The sequence below is a fragment of the Zosterops lateralis genome (genome assembly GCF_965231275.1).
Source record: "Zosterops lateralis genome assembly, chromosome: 1".
Classification (NCBI taxonomy): Eukaryota; Metazoa; Chordata; class Aves; order Passeriformes; family Zosteropidae; genus Zosterops; species Zosterops lateralis.
Genome location: NC_139762.1, coordinates 42,440,699 through 42,465,206, shown reverse-complemented (window position 1 = coordinate 42,465,206; position 24,508 = coordinate 42,440,699). Strand labels below are relative to the sequence as shown.

General features: G+C 38.0%; 1 protein-coding gene across 2 annotated transcripts in view; it reads left to right on the top strand.

Annotated features, from left to right (window-relative positions):
- The window catches only part of GADL1 (glutamate decarboxylase like 1), a 113,701-nt gene that overhangs the window by 60,357 nt on the left and 28,836 nt on the right, over window positions 1-24,508 (top strand). For both annotated transcript variants that reach the window (XM_083873966.1, XM_083873967.1), the window contains 5 exons: window positions 5,181-5,245; window positions 5,496-5,577; window positions 12,405-12,604; window positions 16,819-16,870; window positions 19,852-19,941. In XM_083873966.1, the coding sequence (XP_083730092.1) occupies window positions 5,181-5,245; window positions 5,496-5,577; window positions 12,405-12,604; window positions 16,819-16,870; window positions 19,852-19,941 (489 nt within the window). The remainder of the gene's footprint in view (window positions 1-5,180; window positions 5,246-5,495; window positions 5,578-12,404; window positions 12,605-16,818; window positions 16,871-19,851; window positions 19,942-24,508) is intronic.

Sequence of the window (24,508 nt, the reverse complement as noted above, 5' to 3'; positions counted from 1 at the left end):
TATGTGTGAGTCAAAAGAGTTTTCTTATAGTCTTGGAGACAAAAATACAGAATTTAGGCCTAATATTTAAAGTGTCTGCCAAGCCTCCTCGCTGTCTGCTGCTGAGGACTCATCAGATTTTCAGAAGTGCAGCACTCTTGTTACACAGCTCTCTTGTGTATCTGCGTATAGCTGGAGGGAAGAGAAATGTAGTTGGAATCTGTGTTGGGCCTTAGGTGAGTCAAACAGATGTGGCTGGAGCCATTTCCAGGGACTGTAGGAGAACAGTGAGTAGTCTCTCTGTAGTTGAACTAAAATGTGGTGGGATAAGCCTGGGTCCTGTCCTGAACCTTAGTGATTTGTTAGTGTTTGGAAAAGACTTTATTGTTCCAATTTTGACTCATGTTAAACTAAGGTAAAAAATGTACAGGAATATCTTTAAGTAATTTTCTGTTTTGAAATGACTGTAGTTGTCAGATGTTTATTGTTTCCCTGTAGAAGGACAAACGTCTGGTTATGAATTGGGTTTACCGTCTGGAAGACCAACTGTTCTCTTAGTATGTGATTCATATTATGAGTCTCTCAGTGGTTCTCAGAAGTTCTATCAGTATTTTCTCTATTTTTCACACTTGTGAAGGGTTGAGTGGATGGCTGTTTCTCTATTTTTTTGTTCAAAGTTTCTAGCTGTATTTATAAGAGAACAGGATATGGGGAAAGACTGAAAGCTTTCCACAGCTTTCCATCAGGCACACATATATATACAAGTGGGCTATGGTAAAATGAGCAGACTGTGATTCTTAGTGTGACATTTTTTCTCACACAGCACCACTAGAAATAGATTTACTGAAACTGTATGTGAGCAGGTACAGTGAGACTGGCTCTCTGCCATTAAGAAAGATTAAGAAACACAGAGAAGAGTTGGATTTTTTTTTTTTAAACAAGCATACCTCCTGTCACTATAGCATGGAATGTAATATTTTTGAAATCTTTGAGAATCTACAGTCCACTGAACGGCCTGGCCTCTTGTTGAATGATTGACACATTATGCAGTCTAACAAGTGTTCACTGTTGTTTTGGCCTGCTGTAACTTTGAAGGAAAACAGGTACAGTGCAATTAAAACAAAGAGTAAAACCTAGGTAAAGTTCTGTCTAATTTAGGACTTTTCATGTATCGTTGATAGGCATCAGGATTATCTACTGTAAGTGCTCTCACAAGCTGTTACTAAGAATATCTTATATGAATGTCAGTGGTGTTGTTTCCAGATTGACACTGATTTGTCTCATTTCAGAATATTTTCTGATCCGAAAAATGGAGGTGTTTGCCTTAGGGAGACTCTTTTCATTAAATATGAAATGATAAAGCTTGTGATTCTTAGGAAGGTCAAAAGGGAGAATGTCAACAGAAATTCAGTAAGCTTTAGGAAGATAAATTTCAATAAAGTCAGAAATAGTAGATAAGCTCCGGCATGAAGACAAGCCAGAGAGGAAAAGTGAGTTAAGGAAAATGTTTTAAGAAGATAATACCAGTAGGTCCAAACTGCCCTGGCAGTCAAGCTGTTCAGTCAAACCTAAGAGCAGAGGCTATACCAAGCTTATTTTGTTCACATCATAGCATTCCAGTTGCTTATTGTATTTTAACCTCCATCTCTGATGCCTTTCTTAATAACTCTTTTTGTATCATTAATATGCCCTCTAGCATTCGTATATGTCATGTATTGTCTTCACATAGCTTTAAATGCCATGTATGAGTATTTCTTCCCTGATGGTCCTGACTTTGACTATTTTTTTTTCTCCTATTATTAGGCCAGTAGAGAAAATCAGGCTTGACCTATTATCCCGTGCTTAGGTAATTAGCTTAATCAGGCAGTGCACACTGTGATTCCCATCATTCGGTTGTAAGTGATTTGCTGCATATGAAACAGTAATTTTCTCATATCTTGTTACCAATTATGTTGTGTGGGACACAGGTTGATAATAGTCATGTTTTGACCTACCCTGTGTTGCTCTCAGCTGGATTTGTCTTAAAATGTGTCATTCTAGTTTGATCAATCTGCCCTCCTTCTGTAGTTTTGTGGATGGAGGAGAAGCAGTCAGCTTTACTCTGTCTTTGCAATATCTCATAAAAAAGCCAGAGAAACATGCCAAGCTGCAGCTCCAATAGCAAGGAAGATCTGGCTGGAAAACCATTCCCACAGAACTGTCATATCAGTGGTTCCCTGAAAGGGGAAAAAAAAAATTGGAGCAGGATTCCTCAAAGGGTAGAAATTATCTGGTATTTTACTTAAATAACTTGGATGAAAAAGAATATGCTGACAAATTTGAAAATGACATAAGACTTCTGAAAAAGGCAGTGGGAGGACAGGATTAGAAATCAAAGGGATTTTGACAATTTGGAGAAATAAAATGGAAAAACAAGGCTGCAGTTCAATAAAGATAGAATTCTAAGCTGCAGTAATCGAGTACACAAACACGGGGTGAGGATTGTTGGTTAGATAGCAGATCTTTACTGTAAACCCCAGATATTTTTCTAGTTCACAAATCAGTGATATTTTCAAATAGAGCTAAATACCTTTCAGAATTGAATAAAGGAGGTACATAAAATGATTCTTTTTTTTCTACTTCACACGCCATCTGCTTTATCTAAATTTTGTCCAAATAAAAAGATGCAGTTCAAGAAGGCCCTACAGGAGAAAGATTAGAAAATGGGAAAGCAATGTAGATAAACAGAATCATATCTAGATAAACATAATCATATCTAGAAATTATGACCAATGAGGAAAGATGGAAAATACTGATGTTATTTAAACTAGAAAAGACAAATGAACAGAATAGTCTACAGAAACTTTAAAAGGTGCTGCTAAAAGAAAAGGACTAATCTATTCCTCTGACCACTGCAGGTGTGACAAATGGTAACATTGTTTAGGACTGACACTTTAAATTAAAAAGGTGATATTCGTGTTACACACAAATTAAGTGGTTAAGTTGTGCAGCCTCCACCATTAGAGATGCCTTTAAAACCAGACAAAGCCAGTGATTCTCAGTCTTCTTAAACACTTTCTCATTAATGGTGTTTTGTTCTTTTGTTTTGTTTGCTTTTGTGGTTCTTTTCTCTCTCTCTCTCTCTCTCTCTCTTTTTTTTTTTTTCCTCTCCCTAGCCTTGGATCTTTAAGCACTCCCTCTTTGAATTGGGTAAAGGAACATGGATCACAAATTCAAGGAGACTGGCTCAAGGAGAGCAATATAATTTCTCTCATCTAGATCTCCAGTAGTAGTTTTTCAAAAAAAGGCAGAAAGTAGGGCAAATAATGCTGTGGAGGCAGCAATTGCTGGTTTTTCTTTTTATTTTTCATTTCAATACTAATTACAGGTGTAATTTTTTCAATAATTAATAACCTGTAGAAAAAATGTGGTTGAGAGAAATGAGACGAGTATGACTAATCTTGCCTTTGAGGGTGACACACTTTATGGGAGATGACCTCTCAAATGCCTTTCTAGTCCTGTTTTTCACAAACAGCATGAGAATGTAAAACACATAAATGTTCAAACACAGAAATTTTGGATGCAAATTTTGTGAAAATGTATTATATTTTAATGGATTGTTTATAAATTCTGAAAATCAGGAAATAACTTAGTGACTGTTTTATTGAATCATAGAATGAGAGGAGTAAAATTTTCTCTGAATAGGAAGTTCTGTTTGTCATCCCCCATAGCATGGCAAATTTGGACTAGCTGGAGAAAAGAAGTTGCAAATCATGGTTCTGCAGGATTACCATGAAATATGAGGCAAAATAATTTCCTACCTTAGCCCCACCTGTAGCAGCAGCACTTGTCTCAGCAAGGATGTTGTGAGCATGACAATGTAAAATATGATGTGATCTATTAATGTGTGTGGCACTAATGAGAATGACTTTTTAAGACAAGTTAATAACTTTCATCTCCCTTGTGAGCCTTTGCCATCTCCCAGAGACAGCAGATCTCATTCCTAATGTGTGGCCTGTGAAGCAAATGCCAATGAAAATTCATATATCAGCTATTACATATTTTCATTTCAAGGAAAGAAAAAAGGAAAAAAAAAACCCAAACAGGCATATATTTTCTATGCTTAGGTCAGGAAGCTTTACATCAGTGATTTTCTTTTTCTTTAAATTTTTTTTTTAATAAATTGAGTCCAAATGTTCTGTGGACTGATGTCTTTTGTGTGTCTCCAAAGAGCTTTGCTTGCTTCACAGGTAGTTTGCTTAAGTGCATTCTGCCTGCATGAATATTGAAATCGGTTTATATATTTATTTATTTAGCAGTAACTTCTCAAATGCACTGTATGACGTGTCTAGTTTTTACATTAACTTTCCACTGTGAAAAAATGTTGTTTGGGAGCTGAAGGTTCACATCACCTGATGATCCTTGCAGAACTCATGAAAAACAATCACATTCTCTGATTCAGGTTGTCCAGAAATTAATCTTATGTAATAAAACTTGTTGTTTGGGTTCCTTCTATAGTCCCTGGAGAGACACATCACCCAAAGCTGGGTGTCTGGAGTAGATGGAACTAAATAAGGAGTTTCAGTGGAGAGCTCCTCACTACAGAGAAGGTCTAAGTGACTCTTAGAGCACACACTTAGTTCTTAGGTGAGCTGAGGGAGTCTTAGGTCATTTTAAGGTCAGTTGGGTTGCTGGTGACAGAAATGCTGCTACTACCCACTGACAGACTTTGCTTGAATGACTTACATGGATATTTGTGCAAAATCTGAGCTTGGCCTTTGCACTTGCCAGAGATTATCACTGTCCACTGTTTCCCCTGTGAAATCTCAGAAGGGGGTTGGCTAGCAGGAAGATGTGCAAAGTGGGGCTTTCTGCTGTCACTGATAGTTTAAGGCTGGAGGAAAGGAAGCACTCTACTTGGTATCAGGAATGAGTCTGGTTCTACAAGGACATTTCAGTTCATTGCACTTACTTACACAGAAGAGCCACTCTGGTTTGTGGCTCATGTAGTGGCACAGACCACATCTCCTCTGTTTCAGGCATAGCCCCAGGCTGCCATCTTTATTTCAGGAGATGAAGCTAAAGGCAATATTTAGCCCACTAACCACGTAGTAAATGAAGTTTGAAATGAGATAAGATGTCTTTAGAAATCATTAGTTGAAGTATTATCAAAATAACTTGATGCAAATAATATTTTCTTGGCTCTATAAATGTTCCAACAGGCTTCTTGGGGTGGCTCAGCTTTGATATCAAGAAAGCATCGCAGACTTCTTCATGGTATCCACAGGTAAGTCAATTTAGTCCATGGGATCACTTACTAGGGATTGAGGTGGAAGTTACGTGGCCTGTTGGCTTCCATAAGTGCTGCATTTTTAAAAATAGTTGGAGAGATTGCTGAAGCTGTGGTGGAGGGGGGTGGGTACATATGGGAAATCTTATCTGTCTGCTTGGATTGTGTTTGGTCTTTTTTGATTCTTAAGTACCCATGATTATGGGTGTAATTTTCACCTCCTTTTCTCCATTTATGATTTTTGCAGGGCTGATTCTGTTGCCTGGAATCCCCATAAAATGCTGTTGGCAGGAATCCAGTGCTGTGCTCTTCTGGTGAAAGACAACTCTGTAAGCCCTCCTGACTTTTTTTTTTTTTTTTTTTTTTTTTTTTTTTTTTTTTTTTATTCTAATAGGCTGTCATTTCTGTAATATGAAAGTAGAAATAATTAGAAAATAGCCAAAAGTCAGTTTTACTATACTGCAGTACAAAGGCTGAATTATATTATTTTGAATTTCATCACTTAATCAATTAATAAAGGATGAATAAAAGAGCAGGGTGAAAATGATCCAAGTCACTGTACCCACAAGTGGTCAAATTTTGCAGCTAGTGCCCTTGCTTGTTAGCTTCTGCACATGATTTGCATTCAGAATGGAGTATTTTGTCACCTGGGCCTGGCACACTTTAACACCAAGCTCATGATAGCCTTCAGAATAACTGCCATCCATCGGGACTGTAGCAGTGCTGTGTCCTTTTAAAGCAGGCAGAGCTCATCTTCATGTCCCCTTGTACAGGAGGGAGCACCAGAGTGGGAGAGGGATGGGAGTCAGAGCACATGCAGGTAAAGGTGCTGAGCCTTCTCTCCACACTCTACCAGTTCCTGCTCATCAGCAGGGTGATTTAGACTTCCCAAAAGCCGTGACTAATTTAAAGGTCTAGCAAGAAAACAACAGAGCTCTGGTCTCAAGATGACTCTGCAATGTAGCAAAAATCCCTTCTTGCATCTTTGTGGCATTCTTTCATCTTAAAAGAAAAAATAAACCAAACAGTAAGAGGTTTATTACTTCAAGCTTCATTTAAAAATCAAACCTGCTAAAACTTATGCCAACTGCCTACCATTATGGGTGAGTTTTACTTCATACTCCATAGGTTGTAAATAACTGAACATCACAAAGATATTGAGCCCCTAAGGTTTGCATCACTATTTTGTGGCCATGGTTTATAAATTGCTTTTATAAATCTCTGTCAAAACAACTGATATTTTCTATTCAGCTGCTGGGCTTACCTATCCATGTAATTTGTTACTAACTTCTGTTAGTAAGAACTGATGAGGACCAAAGAGCACAGTTGCTAATCAGCACTCTTTTGGAGCTGATTGCTCCAGGTCAGGGATGAGACATGGCAGGACAGCAATGGGAAGAGTGCCACCTCATTTCCTTAGAATATGGCCTGTGGGATTGAAGAGGATTAGATTTCAGGGTTACCATCCATAACATTATCTTTATTCTGAGCTGAAAACCAAACAGAATAAATCTATTGACTAAGATTAATATGGTGTCTTAATTGCAAGCTTGGGAAGATTTCAGTGCAGTATTTTTAACTAATTAGGCCCAGTACATAGATATCGCCCCAGGTAATGATTAGGCTACTTGGACTGAATAGTGGAAATTTCTCAGAAAGAAAAAGGAAAGAAATGTAGAGGATTGAAATGTTCTAGCTGCTCTAGCCTTTCGAGTCACTTTATAAACACTATTCCAACTTCAGGGCTCTGGCAGCCTTTTTGTGGTTCCCTTCTGTGCAGTGTAAGGTCTGGTAGAGTGATCTTATTTCACTTTTAAGCCACAGCTAGGCAATATTGTGTTAGAAATACTTGTAAAGCTCAATCTTATGTCTTTGAGGGGTGAAAACAGACGTTATTATGGATCACAGCATCAGATCCTGTTGTACAGTGAGACGTTCTGGAATGCAGAAGATTTGTCTGCATTGGGAAGGAAGGATATTTTACTCTATCTAATTCCTGGAAAATCAGCTCTTACTCATTCTGTGTATGTGCCACTGAAGCCTTTATATGCAAACAGACACACATACAGATTTGAGCTTTCTTATTAACTAGCTGGAATACAAATCCTTAAATAAAAAAGATCAAATGCATATTTAAGACACTTTGAAAGAAAAGTGTTTCTTCACTTTGATCCTTTCCATACCAGAACAGGCAGCTGAATCCAGTTTCCCATTAAAAATGCTATTTTTGCACCAGTAAGAGAAGGGAAAAGTACATGTGTCAGTTTCTCACTTGGGAGTGTGTTCCACTTCTCCTAAAGCACATAAATACCTATAGCTAAGATGATGTTTATATGTGAACACAATTCCTTCACACTGTGGTTTGGATGCATCAGTGGGAGCTGTATGCTGAGATGTGAGCTGGCAGAGTCTGGCACACATTGCTCTGCTAGTGAGTGTTCAAGGAACCTCAGGCAGATTCTGAAGTTCTGAACTCTTCAAGAAGTCAAAGCAGCAAAGTGTTAGTCATGAATGTTAAGTCCCATTTATGAATTACCTTATCTCTGTTTGAAAGACTGATTAAGGAAGTATTGTTAGTCTGTCTTCCCATTTGTTTTGAGTTCCATTTGGAAATTGTGGAATACTTCAGAATTAGACTTAGTTGATTATAAGTGAGCAAATTAATCTCCTTCAGTTTCTCTTTTTCTCTTTCATACTTTCTGTATGAAAGATTATCTTTAGAAGATGTCACCACATTTCAGTTGTACTGGTAACAATGTAATTTTTCATTAATGAAAGTAATAGTGGCTTTTTTTGGTTTGAGTTTTTCTTTTGTCATATTGCTTCAATGGGGTTTAGCAGTGTTAATGTATTTAAGGCGCTGCAACTGGCTTGTTAGAATGAAACATTGTAATTAAATATTTTCTTGTACAGATTAAAAAAAAGAGAAAAAAAAAAAGATTACTGCAGTGAAATGTTGATAAAAGAGTGTCTTCCAGCCTTAGTGAAACAAAATTGGAATATTTCCAAGGAAGGTAGAGATAGAAAGGGACATATGTGTTTGACTTGATTAGAAGAGAGAAGCAATTTCACCAAATGGAAAGAAAGATTGGTTAATACTTTGTAAAAGCTCAGATCAATGACTGTAGTTCTTCAGTGCTTAAAGGACTCAAGAAGTGCTCAGCTATTCCTTTTTTACTGCCATGCCCTGAGTAAGTTCCATCACTTCTCCAACAAGATAGTCTTACTCAGAAAACACTGGTATTTCTGAGTCATGAATTGCAGTTAAACACAAAGCTAGATGGACCGATAATCTCAAAACATTGGTGAAGTCAGTTTCAGTCTTATATGTTCTTAAAATGCTAGGTGTTGGGTTGTACATACTCCCTTAAAATCACAGAGCTATTCCAGCTTGTCCTTGCTGTCTTCCATATCTGTGTGAATATTATCTACATATAAACAGAGAACTACTGTTTATCGCCAATGCCAAAGCTCTGTGACTCTTGAGAGTGAAGCACTAATTTAGGTAATTAAGAATCAGTTCTAGGTAATAAGCTGAATTTTTACTTATAAGTTAAGAATAAAGTCTCAATGTAGCTAATGAAATCTCATTTTAGTACAGAATATAATTGATTAAGGTGGTCATGGGAGCCATCCACATGTAATCCCTTCCCCATCATCAGCAATATCATAGAGATAGCTACCTCCCTGATTCCCCTCCAGGACAGGTACAGGAAATGCTATATTCTCATTGCTGTTGCTTGGGTTTAATACAACTGAGAGCTCCCTCTCACCTCTTGAAATGAATTGCTATAGTGTCCTTTCACACTGCACTGCTTTTGACAATTTTCAAGTATGCTGTTCAAAAGATTGTCCTTATTGCCTCAGAAAAGGCAAATCACAGGGAGCCTTGTCTTGGGGAAAAAAGATATTTTATTAATGAAATTGAAATGGAAAGAGATCAGAAGACTTGCTGTAGGTAAGTCTGTTCAATGAGAAAAATATGTTGAATTATGAAACTGGAGCTCTTGCTTTCAGTATCCATATTTTTTCATCATTTTGCCATTAATTAGAACACACAAAAACTATACATAGACTTCATCAAAATCTCTTTGAAACTTCATGGTGGACTTAGGCCTCTGTAAAACAGTATTTCCATTTCCTAAACTTTAACACACTGACCATAAGGCTTAGAACTTCCATTAAAAGGGTGGAAAGATAAAAGATGCTGAAGACAGAAACTCAAAGCTGTCCAATGGGACAGTTCCAATGAAACTTTTGCAATTCTTCTGAGCAGATGTAGCAGCTCAGTTACTGTGTGGAAAACTGTTGGGATCTTCTTGGGACTGAGAATGCTGAGTTAGAAAGCATATTTAAAGCATATTTCTTTCCTTTTATTTTTCTTCTATGTTTTCATCATTTGACTAGGAAAATTGAGATGACTTTTGTTTTCCATTCCCTTTATTTTCCCTTCTCTTTCTCCTCCACTTTTCTCCTGGAATATTTTTCTCTTTCTCACAAAGGATGGTTTTTGTTTCTTTTCCTCTCTGCTCTAATGACACGCAGGAGGATGTCACAGTACTTGCCTCTGGAGATTGATAGTATCAGTAGCTTCAGCAGGATTTCTTGAGCATGTTGCATTCTCAGTAAGATAAGCAGGTAGAAAGGGATCATCAAGCCAACGTGTATTGTCAGCTTGAGATGCACCAGAAGACAAGGACAGTACTTGCTTTTTTTTTTTTTTTTTTTTTTTTTTTTTTAATATGAACTACATTACCAACAATCCCAGCTGACTCAGGGCCATCAAAATATTTGTTTCACTCTGGAGCATTTTTTTAAAACTATGTAACTTTGCAACTGTCCTGCAACATTAAGTGAACTTCCCAGTCCTTTGTGATATTGTCAGCTGTGTTTAGGTTTCTTGTGACAAACAATGGTTACTATTTATCAGATAACAGGCATGAAAGGTACTATTATTCTGTGACATCCTCTATTGTGCAGCTGCATTGCATTTTGATGAGGCAGAGGATAGTGCCACATTGACCAACCTTGCTGTACACTCACTGCAGATACATCATTCAACACTTTAAGTCAGTAAGAGACAAAGAAATTAGCTTAAATTTGTGGATGTTGCTGCCTCCTTGCTTATTTTTTTTCTCTTTTTTTTTAAACACCATGTCTAGTAAACTTGTTATTCTCCTGAAAGTAAAGGTATGAAGGTCTAAGTGAATAGAGCACATTGTCTTGACAGAATGACTCCTGTTTCTTGTTGTGCAGCTGCTAGCCAGAGGAAAAAAAGCTGTAAAAACCCCTCAAAAGTATGGATGCCTCAGTGCTTGACTATTGTGTCATTTCTAATGTCATCTTCTTGCCTTTTTTATTTTAAAAAATTGGAAAGTAGGTGTTGGAATCTTATATACTGCAAAACACTGCATCCATCATTGGCTTTCCAGCTGTGGCTACGCTGTGCTGCAGCTGCATGTCACCACTCTGCAAAGGAAGAGCAGTCACCTGCCCTTTTTTCCCCCAAGCTGTCATATAAACTGTCTTTTTACAAGGCTGAACGTGCTCCTGTGACTAAAGAGTTCAGACCAAATTTTCTGTACTTTTACCAAACAAATATTACAATGGGATTGTCAAACCCTTACAGAAGTTGTGGAGAAACCTTGGTGGTATTCTCCTTTTGTGCTCAACGAATAGGTGCGCAGGTGGGGTTTTTTATTTGCTTTGCTATTTTGGAGGGAATTGAAAAGTCTAGGAGAGAGGCAGAGTTATTCTATATATGCCAGTTCATTAATTATCTTTTTTTTTTATTGTCTTGACCTTTTTACTCAGTTTTATTGCCAGTCCCAAAGTCGTAAGTAGGATATTGGAATGTAGATCAAGAATTGTACCTCTGTTGTGAGAATATGACACTTTGATTAAGAGTTATATCAGACACTGTGCCATTTCAAAATCAGACTTGCAGCAGATGCAGAGAAAAGGGCGAAATGAGAAATGCTTGTTTGGTTGGTTCAAATTGAAGAGTGATATTGAATTGGAAAATGAGTTGTGCTCTTCTTAGCAATAACAAATCCACATTTTCTGCCTCCTGGGCCCCTCACAGGGCCACCCTCATCTCTGTTCTTGAAATCTGCTTTCTTCTGCCAGCCCTTCTCTATACTTCATAGTTTTACAGAGTGTATTTTGATATTTCATTCTTCAGCCAATGGCCAGTCCTATGTCTCTTCTCTTCCACTGTAGCTTTAAACCTGTAACAGCCTCTGTGCTTTCTGTTTCTCAGCCTTGTTCTCTGCTGGAGCTTGCCACATCACTCATTAATCTTTGTCTGTTTTGTTACCCCTCAGAAGCTGTAGGCTGGAGATTGTGGAATAAAAATAATTTTATTTAGAAATCATGATTAGCATATGTATCTTTTCTTAAATATATTTTCTTAAGTTTATTTTCAAATGTTACGCTTGTCTGAAATGTGAAAGAAAATACTGGGTTGTACTAATCTCCTTGTGGTTTTTCTGCTCAAACAGTCAGCCTATGCTAAACCCACAGTGACTATTTGGCAGGATAGGCTAAATGTTTATTTCTTTGGGATAAAATCTTCCTTACCTGCCACTAACCAAAGCAGGAATGGATTGAGCCATTTGTGAACATGTAGGAAGTTCCTCAGGGGTTGTTCTTGATCATGGTGCTTATAATGCCAGGACTGTGGGTTCAGTCCCTGTATGGGCCATTCACTTGGATTGGACTCAATGATCCTTGTAGGTCCCTTCCAACTAAAAATATTCTGTGATTCTGTGATCTAAAGACTGGAGCACTGGACACAGGTGTCTCCTTTTTCTCTCTCTTTTACATCCATATATGTTTTAGGGCAATTGTTTCTGTGGTACTCACTCCCATGATTTCTTGAGATCTGAGTTAAAATTCCTCTTCAGCCTGCTGTTCTTCCATGACATTATGAAGAAAATGATAATAAAAATGTTTGCTGGTTGTCAGTGTGATTTCACTGACTTTAGGCTCATCCAGGGTCCTTAAACCACACCATAAGCTTTGGATGGTATCCTGCCTATCCAGATCTGTTTTAATAAGCATTTGATACAGACAGGAAAATAAAGGCTTTGGCTTGTAAGGAAGTTTGAAAATGCTTATCACCAATGGAAGTCTCTGTCATGTTTCCTCATAGGGCCTCCTGAAGAAGTGTTACTCTGCCGAGGCTGCATACCTGTTCCAGCAGGACAAGTTCTATGATGTCAGCTATGACACTGGTGACAAGTCCATCCAGTGCAGCAGGCGTCCGGATGCCTTCAAATTCTGGCTGATGTGGAAAGCATTGGGAACTACAGGCCTTGAGGAGAGAGTAAACAGAGCACTGGCTTTGGCAAGGTACTGTCTCACAGTTTTGAGTATGTCTAGTCTGTTTGGTTGGCTGAAATGTTGTCACTGCTGATACTCCATATCCCAGAACATTTTGCCTCTATCCTTTTGTTTGTGTACAATAGGTGGAACTAATAACAACAGTAATTAGTGTTATTACATTTGCCGCAGTATTTAATAGTAATTACTGCTTTTAGCAATACACATAAATGTTGGTAAACATGGAAGTCAAAATAAGGCTATCAGTCTGTATTATGGAACATTTGTGTTGTCTGAAATAGACATAGGACAGAATTACCAAAACATGTTTTTTTTAGCTCAGCTGTGTGTTCTGGTGTTGGTGTAAAAGAAGTTCTATGTGCCAGAATCCACACTGTATCTGGCAAGAACCAAATTTTCCTATTCATGTCATTCCTTGTGAAAGAGGAAATGCAAAAAACTGATCATGGAAAACTCATATGAGGACATTGTGTTAATATTAGGATCTAGTAGAGGTATATGAAAGTAATATTGTTCTGACACAATGAGTGGTTTTTCTCAAATTTGCTTAAGTTCTTAATGCTTACAGTATGTTCTGCTAGGGACTGAAAGACCTTATTCTTGTGTTCTTCCCCACCCTTACTCTTCAATTTCATTAAGTTTTTGGTCTCGCAGAACCGAGTTTCACAAGTGAATTCAGCAAAATTCTTGGTAAAAGGTATTTATAAAGTGATAGTGATGTCTTGGTTTCTGGGAAGAAACTTCCATACACAGGTGGTTTTCTCTTCTCTTAGAAGAAATTATTTTGAAATAAGATGATGGACCATTAAAAGAAGTTCACTTTAAGTAAAATGTATGTTCAGAATTTATACAAGAGAAAGCACAATGAAAGCTACACCAAACTAGCTATATACTGCCTTAAGTCAAATAATTGGTATTGAGATTTTACTTTTTATATGAAATAACAAGTCCAAAAGAATTGAATGTTTACTTCAGTCAAAATTAAAGGAATAGTCTGACTCTAATGAAGTCTCTTAAAGAAAAAATAAAAATGATCCTGACCTAAACCCAAGGTGGATTTGAAAGGAATAAAAGAAAGAACCAAAACCAGAAAAGCTGAAAAAAGCTGTGACTTTTTCCTCTATTTTATTTTATTAAAGCCACTCACTTATTTGGCTGGTTATGTGTTTTTTAATATGTTCTGGTTAAATTGCACCTTATTTTTGTTGCGAAGCATTGTACCGTTCTTTGTCTGTTCAGAGTAAGTAATCCTTTCCACTATCAGTAGGAGAATTCAGTCTTATCAAGGTCACTGGCCAAGGTCATTTGACTGACTGTGTAGTGATTAATGACATTTCTGGGATCGATATTTCTGTTTAACATTACGATTCAGATGGTAACACTTCTGAGGAGTGACTGGCTTGTCTCTTCTGGTTTTTGGTTTGTTTTTCCATTAGGAAGAAATTTAATTTTTAGGCATTATCTGATGAAATAGATTCTTCACAGTGGTAGCATTGCCATCTTGAGTTTGCATGGACATGGGCACTGTACCATGTTTACCAACTACTCAGCTATGCAGCCTTTTTCCTCATTTGTTACAGCAGATGTTACTTCAATTGCAAGGGTAGTGTTTCAGTGTTCCTGAACACAGACCTGGATTAATTCTGGAATTAGTCCACTGACTATAGAATTTAAGGGCAAGATTACTTTTTCTTTTTTGCTGGTAGCCAAGCAGATATGAAAATGTTTTAGGGTCATTGCAGGCATATATTTCTGATGCAGCAAACTCTGCCTATTGGCTATTCCAATTATATCTTCTTGTTCTAGAGATGAATCATGCTTTCAGGTTATTAAATATCCCAGGATCATTGTTACGCTATCTATTTAGAAAGGCTTGCTTTTAAAAATATGTAGAGTAGAGCATCCAGCTGATCACTTCAGATTTTTTCTGCGTATTTTCTTCCCCCAATTATTTTTGATGTAGGGATGTTGCTTTATAAAGTACACTATAAAGAAAATAGAAGTAAACTGCTTTTAGAATACAACTATAGTTACTATATAAGCACCTCTGCATTTTATGCTTCATCTTCTTTTGAATTTTTCTGCCTGTTTCCTCTTTGACACCCACTGTTAGCAGGCATATGTCTACATTCACGGCAGATCTCCACCTCTTATTTTCTGCAAGGCTTAATCATAGCAAATGACATTTCTCTGTGTACTTTGGTTTTCACTAAGACTCAAGCCCTTCTAACATACTACAACTGTGACATGATAATAAAACTTCACTGTCAACTGTGGAAAGATGCACAAAGTAAATTGCTCTACTGCCATCAAATGATCCTGGCAAGATAAATCATGGGCAATGGATTTTCTAATGGCTGCCTTCTTAGGTTGTTGGCAGTGTAGTTAAGAACATGATTAACAGTGTTGTGAACCTGACTGACATCAGGTAGCCTACGTCAAATTTTTTACCTAGGTGATATAAAATAAAGGCACTCGAGGTAAGAGGGAAAGGTATTAAGCATTGCAAAATTGCTCTAACAATTCAAGACCTTAAAAAAAAAGGCAAGTGATTATGCATAGGTCTCATTTTCAGAATTTATTAAAAGAAAAAAAATTTGAAGGCCACTCTCATATGAATAGCCTGCTGATGTTTTTGAATACTGGTTTTATGGCACAGACAAGTATCTTCTAGTAAACAGGACAGAAGCAGCAAGCTTGTTTGACATAAGATAATTACCCTACAGATAATCATGTCTCTCTTTCAACTTAAGCAGTAGTGTGGACATTAACAGCCAGGTAACAGCAAACAAAGCACACAGGAGGATCTGAAGGGTCACAGCAGAAATGACTAGAACCGTGACTTGTTCCAGTGAGAGGAAACACCTCAGCAGTGCACAGCACAGCTCCTGAGCTGGGTGTTGTGTGTGGGCACTGGCCCTCCACCACAGCTGTGGCTTTGCTGGGATGTGTGCTGGGAGGCAGTGAGTCACAGGCACAGCACTTCTTAATGATAAACAGCGTGACAACTCCCCATGCTCTGCTTGGAAAAAGTTGTGCCATCTAGGGTATTGTTTATTGCTTCCCCAGCCAGCCTGTTCCTGCAGCATGTCTGCTGAGGAGAAAGCATTGCAGAGACAACTGTGCTAGAGATGTCCCTGTGGGGGGCAAGTTTCAGGTGTGTGGGTAGGACGAAGGGAGGTTATTTTCACAATATTTCTCTTTCTCACTGAAAAGAATTACTAGTGCGATGACCAGTAATGCATCTTCAGACAGGAAAATGTCAAATAGTGAATGTAAGAGAAGAACAGATTTGTGCACAATCAGTAGTTTAACTGTATCAGATTTATTAATGTTAGACAGCAATGTCTTCATGTGGAAGACTATAATTTTGTTGGAATGGAAAAGCAGTGTGAATTTTGCAGTGAATTTGTTGAAAATTTTCTTTGTAAGGTTTTAAGGGGGGGAGAAGCAAGACAGAATTCCCATCTGTGTCCTCCTTGCTTCAGAATTCCTGTGTGATATGTGCCATGGCAAAGTTGTGGTCATGTTTCAAAAATTTCTGTAAATTGAAGCTGTTTGTATCCAAAATTTTGATTCAAACCCATCTTTTCAGTGAAGGCTTCTGTGTTTTTCACGTGTAACAGGTGAAAAAGAAAAAAAAATCCTATTTTAATACACTGCTAGCATAGGAGGTCCAGGGATTGTTGTACATAAGCAGTGGCCCACTGAATGGAAAGTTGCACTGTGTGGAATGTGGGCAGTACTGGGAAAATTGCTGAGCTTGAAGTATGTTCAAACTTTTAAAATTCTGGGCTAAGCTAAGAGATCCTGGTGATAGCAGAATGCAAGAGGTGTCAGAGGGACTGTGAAATAACACAGCAACCCAGCACTGGCACTTGAGAACAAGGAATGGAGGTATTAATTTGCATTAGGAAAGTTCACCACCTGATGCAAATGGGATCAATTTGTGCCATGTGGCTCTGCTGAAAATCTGTGCCTGAGGACAGAATTTGGCTTCTCCTCAGTGCTCCTTGGCTGGCTGTGGCCTTCTTTGTTTCTAGGAACTGATAGCTATTGCATTTTCACAGCAGGTAGAAATGAGGTTTAACTCTGTTGTTTTCTTAATGTGGAAAAAATAGAAAAAAGAAATACATGTTTAAGACCTTTTTTTGTTGTTGTTGTTGTTGTCTGTGTATGGTGTTTTGTTCTGTGCTTTAAACCCCTGATTTTTTAAATTACAGATATTTAGTGGAAGAAATTAAAAAAAGAGAAGGATTCCAGCTTCTTTTGGAGGTAAGTGAAAGGAGAACTGAACTGTTGTTATTGTTAGGAAGTGTCCATTGTCTGATTTTGTTCTTTTTAGTCAATAACCAATTTGTATTTAAAGTATCTAATCTAGTAAGATTATGTATTAGAGATCCACAGATATGATTGAACACACATAACATGTGCTGTTCCCTACCATCATTCTACCTAATTTCCTCCAGCTTCTGGTCCTGTATTGCCTCAGGGGGTGTAGATGGAGCACTTTTCTGTGAGACTGAAGAGGCTGGCTGTAAAAAAAGCAGTGCTTGCCAGACCTACAGATAAGACTGAGTGCTGGATAGAAAAATAGTTTCATCATAAAAATGGAATTTTCATTTTTAAAGTCCATATTTTTTTTGACTCCCATCTTCCTAAAAACTACCTGAAAGTTGTGCGTTTCACTTGTTTTACTAAACCTGTTGGCTTATTTTCTGTTTGGTGATCTTGCCTGGGGGAGAGTTAGTGAAGAGAATAGAGCTTAAGTACTGTTTTTCCACCTGTCCTCAGCTCTTTAATAAGGCTGATATCTGAGGGTGTTGCAAAGACCTGTCATTTGTATAAAAACTTTCTGAATTGTTGGAAATGTACTTGTATGAAAGACAGGCAGGTATGTGGGATCATGAAGAAGAGAGTACATAGAGGAGGATGGGAAATGCAATAAGTGTCGCCGTGAGCATTCCAAGTTAGGCTAGACAAAATAAAAAAAAAAAATGAAAAATATTTCATATAATGTAAACTTTTCTCTTTAACTTTGAAAACTGCTGATCAGTTGAAGAATTTTAGGCCAGCAGCACAGGATGGGGTTAGTAAAGTGGCAAGTCTGTTAAAAGTCCATTTCTTTTTATTGTAGACCTTAGCAGAGAGTCCAGATCTGCTGTAGATGTGAAAACTTTTGGTAAGAGCAGAGGTTGTTGTATAGTTCCTGCAGGAATGGGACACCTGGATTTAAAGTGGGTTTGAAGGGAGTTTTGTAGTATGGACTCTGAGAAAGAAGTGGAGCTTCTTGAGTTCTATGAGTTTTTCTGTGAGTTGAGAAGTTGAAAGGGCTAAGAGTTTTCAGGAGTGCAGGAAGATAAGCAATGAAAATTCAAAGAAAAGCTGCTATGAGGCAGTGAGGCCCAGCTGTGCAAGGCCCCTCTGAAGGGAAGATGGGCTTCAGACAAGAATCTTAGGAAGATGATCCTCTGATACATGCAGTGAGGAAAAATCTGTAATGAGAATTGCTCTAAAGCCTGGAAATGCCGCTTGTGCTTGAGTTATCTTGAACTCTTCTGTGGTATAATTGCTTACCTGCTTGGAAAAGACCTGTGACAAGATAACCAGAAATAGAGTGTGAAGCATGGCTGGGGGTAGTTTTCTAGGATGAATGGTATTTTCAAAGGGCGATGATGTATTTGATGTGTGAAAGGAAACTGAGATAATCAAGAAGGCAATATAGGCAATGGCAATATGGTAATGTATGCCATCTGTCTGCTCCTGCCATCTGATTTTAGATAGTTTTGCAATAAACCCTGTAACACTGAGCTAGTGCTTGTTCTTATGGGGAAGGTGCTGCCTTTTCAGGGTCTGTGTTTACATGTGTACTCAAAGCAAGGTCTTTGGGGAAAGAAATGGGACTTTAAGAGCTGATCTTTAATCCATTCAGTGGCAGCACATGGCAGGTTAGCAGCTCAGTTCCTGGTGACAATCATATTCTTCTTGATGATTAAATAGTATTTAATGCATTCTTTGAAGTGAAGCGGAAAATGATATGAGCAGCTCTCAGTGGCTTTTCATGGAAGAACATGTCTCAGCTGGTGAGCTCTCCTCATTCAGGAGGCTGCCTGGGATTATAATAGCAGTCACATCAACCGTGGGGCAAAGAGATGCTGTGACTCAGCCACCAAGCTCCCTTTTAACAGTGTTTTTTTTTTCTTTCAGCTAGTACTGATTAGGATAGCATGTGGGAGAGGAGTGGGGTGTGTGAGTTCACAATCCAAATTATCATAATCCATATTATAATCTAGATGGCATCTGAATGCTGTGCTGCAATCAGTGTAGGTCAAGATTGTGATTTATGGGTTGTGTGGGATGGGACCAGAAGGTGTTATTTATTCCTCATATTACTGTTCTGCAGGTAAACAACAACAACAACAACAAAAAAGCTCCAAATGAGCAGAAATGTATAGAGACTGTAGACTGGCCTGCTGGGAGCATTTTCTCAATCATATGTGATACAGAAACCTCATAAGCACAAAATGCCTTATTTTATAATGCATGGTGAACAGCCACTTCTGCTGGGAGCCTTGCAGCTCAGTAGAGTTTAAAGGCAATATCTCCCTGGAGAAAAGCAGACATGTGGAGTCTCAGTCTTTGCTCAAAAGGCCTGCTTGGATATTAGACAAGATACATTCAAGATATGGTGCACACCCTGCAAGGGGTCTTGAGATTCCTATAAGATGTGGAAATTGAGAAATTCAGCATTAAGTCCAGCACTGTATAGTGTGCTCTGTGAAATGAGAGCATATTGGCATTGTTCAGTAGAAAAGTGACGAGATCTGCAAGTGTTAAATGATCACAAAAGTTGAGTTTTTGTGTTTGTATAAAAGGCATCATTGGAAATTTCCATTTAAAAACCCCAAAACACTAAAAAGAAAGTGTGTTCTTTAAAGTTGCTTCAAATATGAATTCTGTAAGTTACCTTTCTGTGCCTCTCTTATACTTTTTCTAGCCTGAGTAAAATAGAGTTAAAGATGGATATAGGAAGAAGAAATTAAAAAGGAGCCCCTAGCAGCAAGAAGAGGAATAGATGATCTGAAAAATTATTTCTGGTTTCAAAAAAAAGGAAACAAAAGGTGGCTTGGAAAAGGAAACTTTAAAGGAAAGGATATGAACTCACTCTCTCCCAAAAATAAAGCAGAACTCTTTGAAAAGCTGTAATATGTCCTATCTATTGTATCTTACATGGAGTCACTTGTTCTCTTGTTTAGCCGGAATATGCAAACGTCTGCTTTTGGTACATTCCACCCAGCTTAAGAAAAATGGAGGATGGACCTGAATTTTGGGAAAAGCTGCACCAGGTGAGTGTCACGTGTTGCCTGAGGCTTACTGATTTATCTGTGTTCCAGATGAGAAGGTGAAATAGCCCTTGGCTTTGCTCACCATTATAACCTTTCAGTAGACTGGAGATTTAATCCTTAGATAGATGTTGGTAAGATTTAAGTTTTTTCTGGGTTTAGAGAAATCTATTTTTTTTTCCTAATGTAAGAAGTGTAAGTATTAACAAATATTCAGCTTGTTATCCAAGCTGTTAGCAGCTTGGCAGAACTGAGAGAAGAGGAACAGTGTTGGTGTATCTCTTGTCTAGACAGATTATTCATTACCTGTTTCATATACTTAGTGCTGTCCTTGGAACTTGGCTTGCATTATCTGTGATAATCTATGATAATGGAAGCAAGGAAGTGCTTAAGAATATATTTCTGATGTTAAACATAAACGACAACAGAAATACAATGACAAAAGACTATGGGAAAACCTTCACAGATAAGTGTTTTGGTAACTCTTTGCCATCCTGATAGAAAATCATGAACATCTTGGAAAAAAAGCAGCAGTAAAATTTTGAATTTACTAGTGGAAAATCAATAATTAAGACTTAATTAAGAAGCCACTAGACATTGTGGTATTATGTTTTACTGAATAAGCTATTCTGTGAGGAATTGAATTTAATTCATTGTTTGCTCATCTCTGGAAGAGCTTTGCTGTTCTGTGTTTATTTTTTCATAGAGTTTGCTACTAGAAGTTGAAACTAAAACATAGTATATCAACTGCATACTATGTAAACAAGCAAACAAGCTTACATAGTTTATATACATGCTTCCTGTAACATCTATGTTCATTTCAGCAGCTTTTACAGGAACTGCTTTCAATTTTTTCTGGAGGCTGTATCTTTAGGAGAAAGACCTTCCTTAACCCCACCTGTATTATTTCGGAAAGTACACTTTTGTAGTACAGATCTATGGATAGCCACAGTATGGATGCAAAGGCTTGACATTTACCATGCTTTCACAAAGTCATGTTCCTTTCGTTTTGGGCTTCCCGTCCTCTCCTAAGAGTGGAAGGCTCATGTATGAATATGTGTATATATAATATATTTGTGTGTGTGTGTGTGTGTATAGAGCTGTGTAACAGCTCATCTACTCATGGAGGAGTGAGATTTTGGGAAGGAGCAACTGGAAGGCATAGAAGGAACAATCCTGCAACTGTCACTGTTTGATTTATGTGGCTACAGATGGGACCAAGAAGGGAAGGGATGAAGCACAACAAATGGCTTTGAGCACATATATTTGAGTGGCTTATGGAGTGTAACTTACTGGTTCTTTGCTCTGTGACTCTGTGGTGCTTCCAGTCAGGAAGGAATAGGTAGCTGCCTTTATTTTATGTACCAATGTAGGTAGATTGATGCTGGAAATACAGGTTTTCTAGCCAGTGTTTTTGGAAAAGAACTTGGAGGGAAAGAAACTTGCATGCAATTTTCTTCCAAGAACTGACCACTGCTGCAGATCTCAACTGCTCTTTTCATGGGCAAGGTGACATTTTCTTGATTCTTATATCTCCTCTGATGATAAACTAAGAAATCCCGAATCCTAAGACATAAACTATTTCATTTTTTCCCCACAAAAGTATGAAAAAAAAATCTAGCACAAAACAGACCAAAGCTCCCTAGGAAATGGTACAAACTTCTCTCCTAGAGGAAACAAAAAATGATGATTGTTAGTTGCGTTATTTTAGACACTGCTGGGAAGTAGTTTGACACTACAGAAGTGAGCCTGTTTCACAGTGAAAACGTGTTATTTCACCTCCCAGATTCTCAACAGGGATAGGTCTTGGCAACCCTGCTTTTTGGATGCTGAGGGCCAGTTTGGGGCACAACATGTATCAGTGAGCAGATGAGATGACAGCACTGGGTCAGAAAAAATAAGACCGACTTGACTTTTTCAGCTAAGGTCAATTTGTTTTACCATTGCTGATGCAACCAGCATGGTCATTATATTACATTAATCAATACAAATATATTGCTGGTCAAGAAGGAATGCATCCTGATCAGCAAGGTGTAAATGATAAGAGCACTGAGGCTGGAGAGATTGTTACATGGTGCCATTGTGAACAGATGGGGCTGTGACAGCTTCTTGATTGCAAGCAGTTCCTGAATATTCCCATAATATCACTAAAATGAACATTAAAATGCTTTCATTCACAATTTCTCTTTTCACACCACTTTTTAACATCACAGTTATTCTGTTTATCCAGAAATCAATCTTCCTTTTTGTTGACCTGCAGAACTGACAATAATTAAGGAAACATATGTCTTAAAAATCCCTACGGCAAGTAATTGATTTTATTCTAGTTGAATAAAATCAGCAATATTGTTCAGAATAATATACTTGTTCAGCAATATTGTTCAGAACAATATACTGTCTTCTAAGGCTAGTTATATGAATTTTACTGCTGGTGAAAATTGATAAGCAAATTGTTCAGATCTAAATTCCTCAGCTTTGTGAAGAATTTGCATAGTCCTATGCAAAATAACCCTGGAGGTTTTCTGCTGTACTGGCTCTTCTCCAGTTTCCATGGCCCACTTTATATGGAAATGTGTCAGGACTGAGTGGATGGTAGCGTGATACCTGATTCTGATGTCAGCCTTCTTGTTGGCCTACATAGAATGTGTCTCTCAGAAGCTTACTTTTTTTTTTTTTTTTTTTTTTTTTTTTTTTTTTTTTTTTTTTTTGGGTAGGCTGTTTGTTTTAAATTCTGGAGCCTTCAACTTCAGATGTGAAATTTGCACTCTTCAGATTCTCCTAGATTCAGAAGAGAAAGGTGATAGAAGCCAGAAGGATTTGGAACACTAACTGGTTATTTGATTCATCACTTGAACAATTTAGGGAGTGAGAAAACAACACAATTATAAGGGAAGTAAAGAACAGCATGAATGGTACATTCCTCTGTTGTGCGTGAAATTGGGAATTCTGTGCACATCCACAGTCTGACACCACTTTGATCTTTCGGGATTACAGCAGGAGTTGGCTGTGTAGTGAAACTAGTCCTATAAACAGTGCAGCAAGGCTTTGGATGCAGTGAGATGGTCCAAGATAGTCCATGCCCTGACCACTGAGCAGTGCATTGATGCAATAGCAGACAGTGTAGCCCATAAATGATCCGGCCGTGCAAGGTGTATTCCAGTGCCATTCTTCACCAGTGGGGAGAGATTTCTTCTTGTAGTAACCATGCAAACGGGCCCTCTGTGGTAATTGAGGAGGTGCTGGTAGATCCAACTAGAAGTATCTGTACGTGGTGTTATTTTGTCATTGCAGACTGGGGGCTGCCGTCTCTGACCTGGAACTGAGATAATAGTCGGGATGAAGGAGCAAAGGCTTTGCTAGTGCTGTATGCGCCCCCCAGTGGGAATTTCGCTCCTTTTCCTTTGGTGACACACTGTAGGATTTATTTTGCTTACTGCTGAGAATGGTCGCTATGACACAGGGTCACGGTGAGAAAAGCTGAACTGGAAATTACAAGCCAGAAATGAGAGTGAGAGAAGTAAAACCACATAAGCATATATAATTTCAGTTTTCATATTTTCTCCATCATTTTCACCTACAAATAACTATGCATATTCTTTCTTGTAACAATCTTCTCTTTAGAAAAGTCAACTTTCTCAGCTTATACTGAAATGCCTGCAGATGATGTAAAATTAGCTGATTGGTAGTGATAGCATCTCTGGAAATCCTCCTGGCAGCACAGAGGATACTGTGGCAGAGGGAGGGGTTTGGAGGGTTACATTTGGAGCTATCCTATTGCCATGCTGCTGCTAACCCAGCCAGTCAGCCATGTATTGCTCATTCTGGATTAGTTTGTAGTCTGCTGAAACTCAGACTTTAGTCTTGCAGACTAAAGATGACACAGAAGTAATTGTCTTTAACAGATCCCTCCTCCAGCAGGAGCCTGGCTTTGCCAAAGGATCCTGGAGCGTAACTGTAGGTAGAGTACCATCTAATGAATATTGCTCAGTAAAGAAGGCTAGTGGTTTATTTCTAAGTACCATTTTAGATCTCAAAATCTAGGTTCAAAAAGCAGCAGCTGGTTCCTAGTAAGTCTTTTGTGATTTACTAAATTTTGCCTGCTTTGTAGTTCTAAAAAACATATGCTGGAGTTTTAGATTTCCAGTGGTTCAGTAAAGGTTTTATAAACAGTTGTTACTTTCAGTAACTCAAAATTCTAGCATCTCAGTCTCAGACTCTACTTGTGTGGTGCAGTTGGTGTTTTTTGGTTTTGTTTTGTTTTCTTTGGAGGATTTTTGGCCAAATAATACAAAATTTATTGGCTGTGATAGAAAGCTCAGGATGCAAAGTCATATTAAAGTAGTATTGTCCTACTAAAGCCTGTATAGCTTGGAATGCTATTTTGGCCCTCCTCTCTTCACCTCAGTAAAAGATAAACTTATTCCAGCCTTTTTCTCCTATTTATGAGAAGAATACATCTGTTATCTGAAGGCATATTTGTAAAATAGCCTGTCATGCTGAATGGTGTAGTGATACATTTGTGTAATGAGAGATTTCATATCAAAGCATAAATATAAGGAGGATGAAGAGG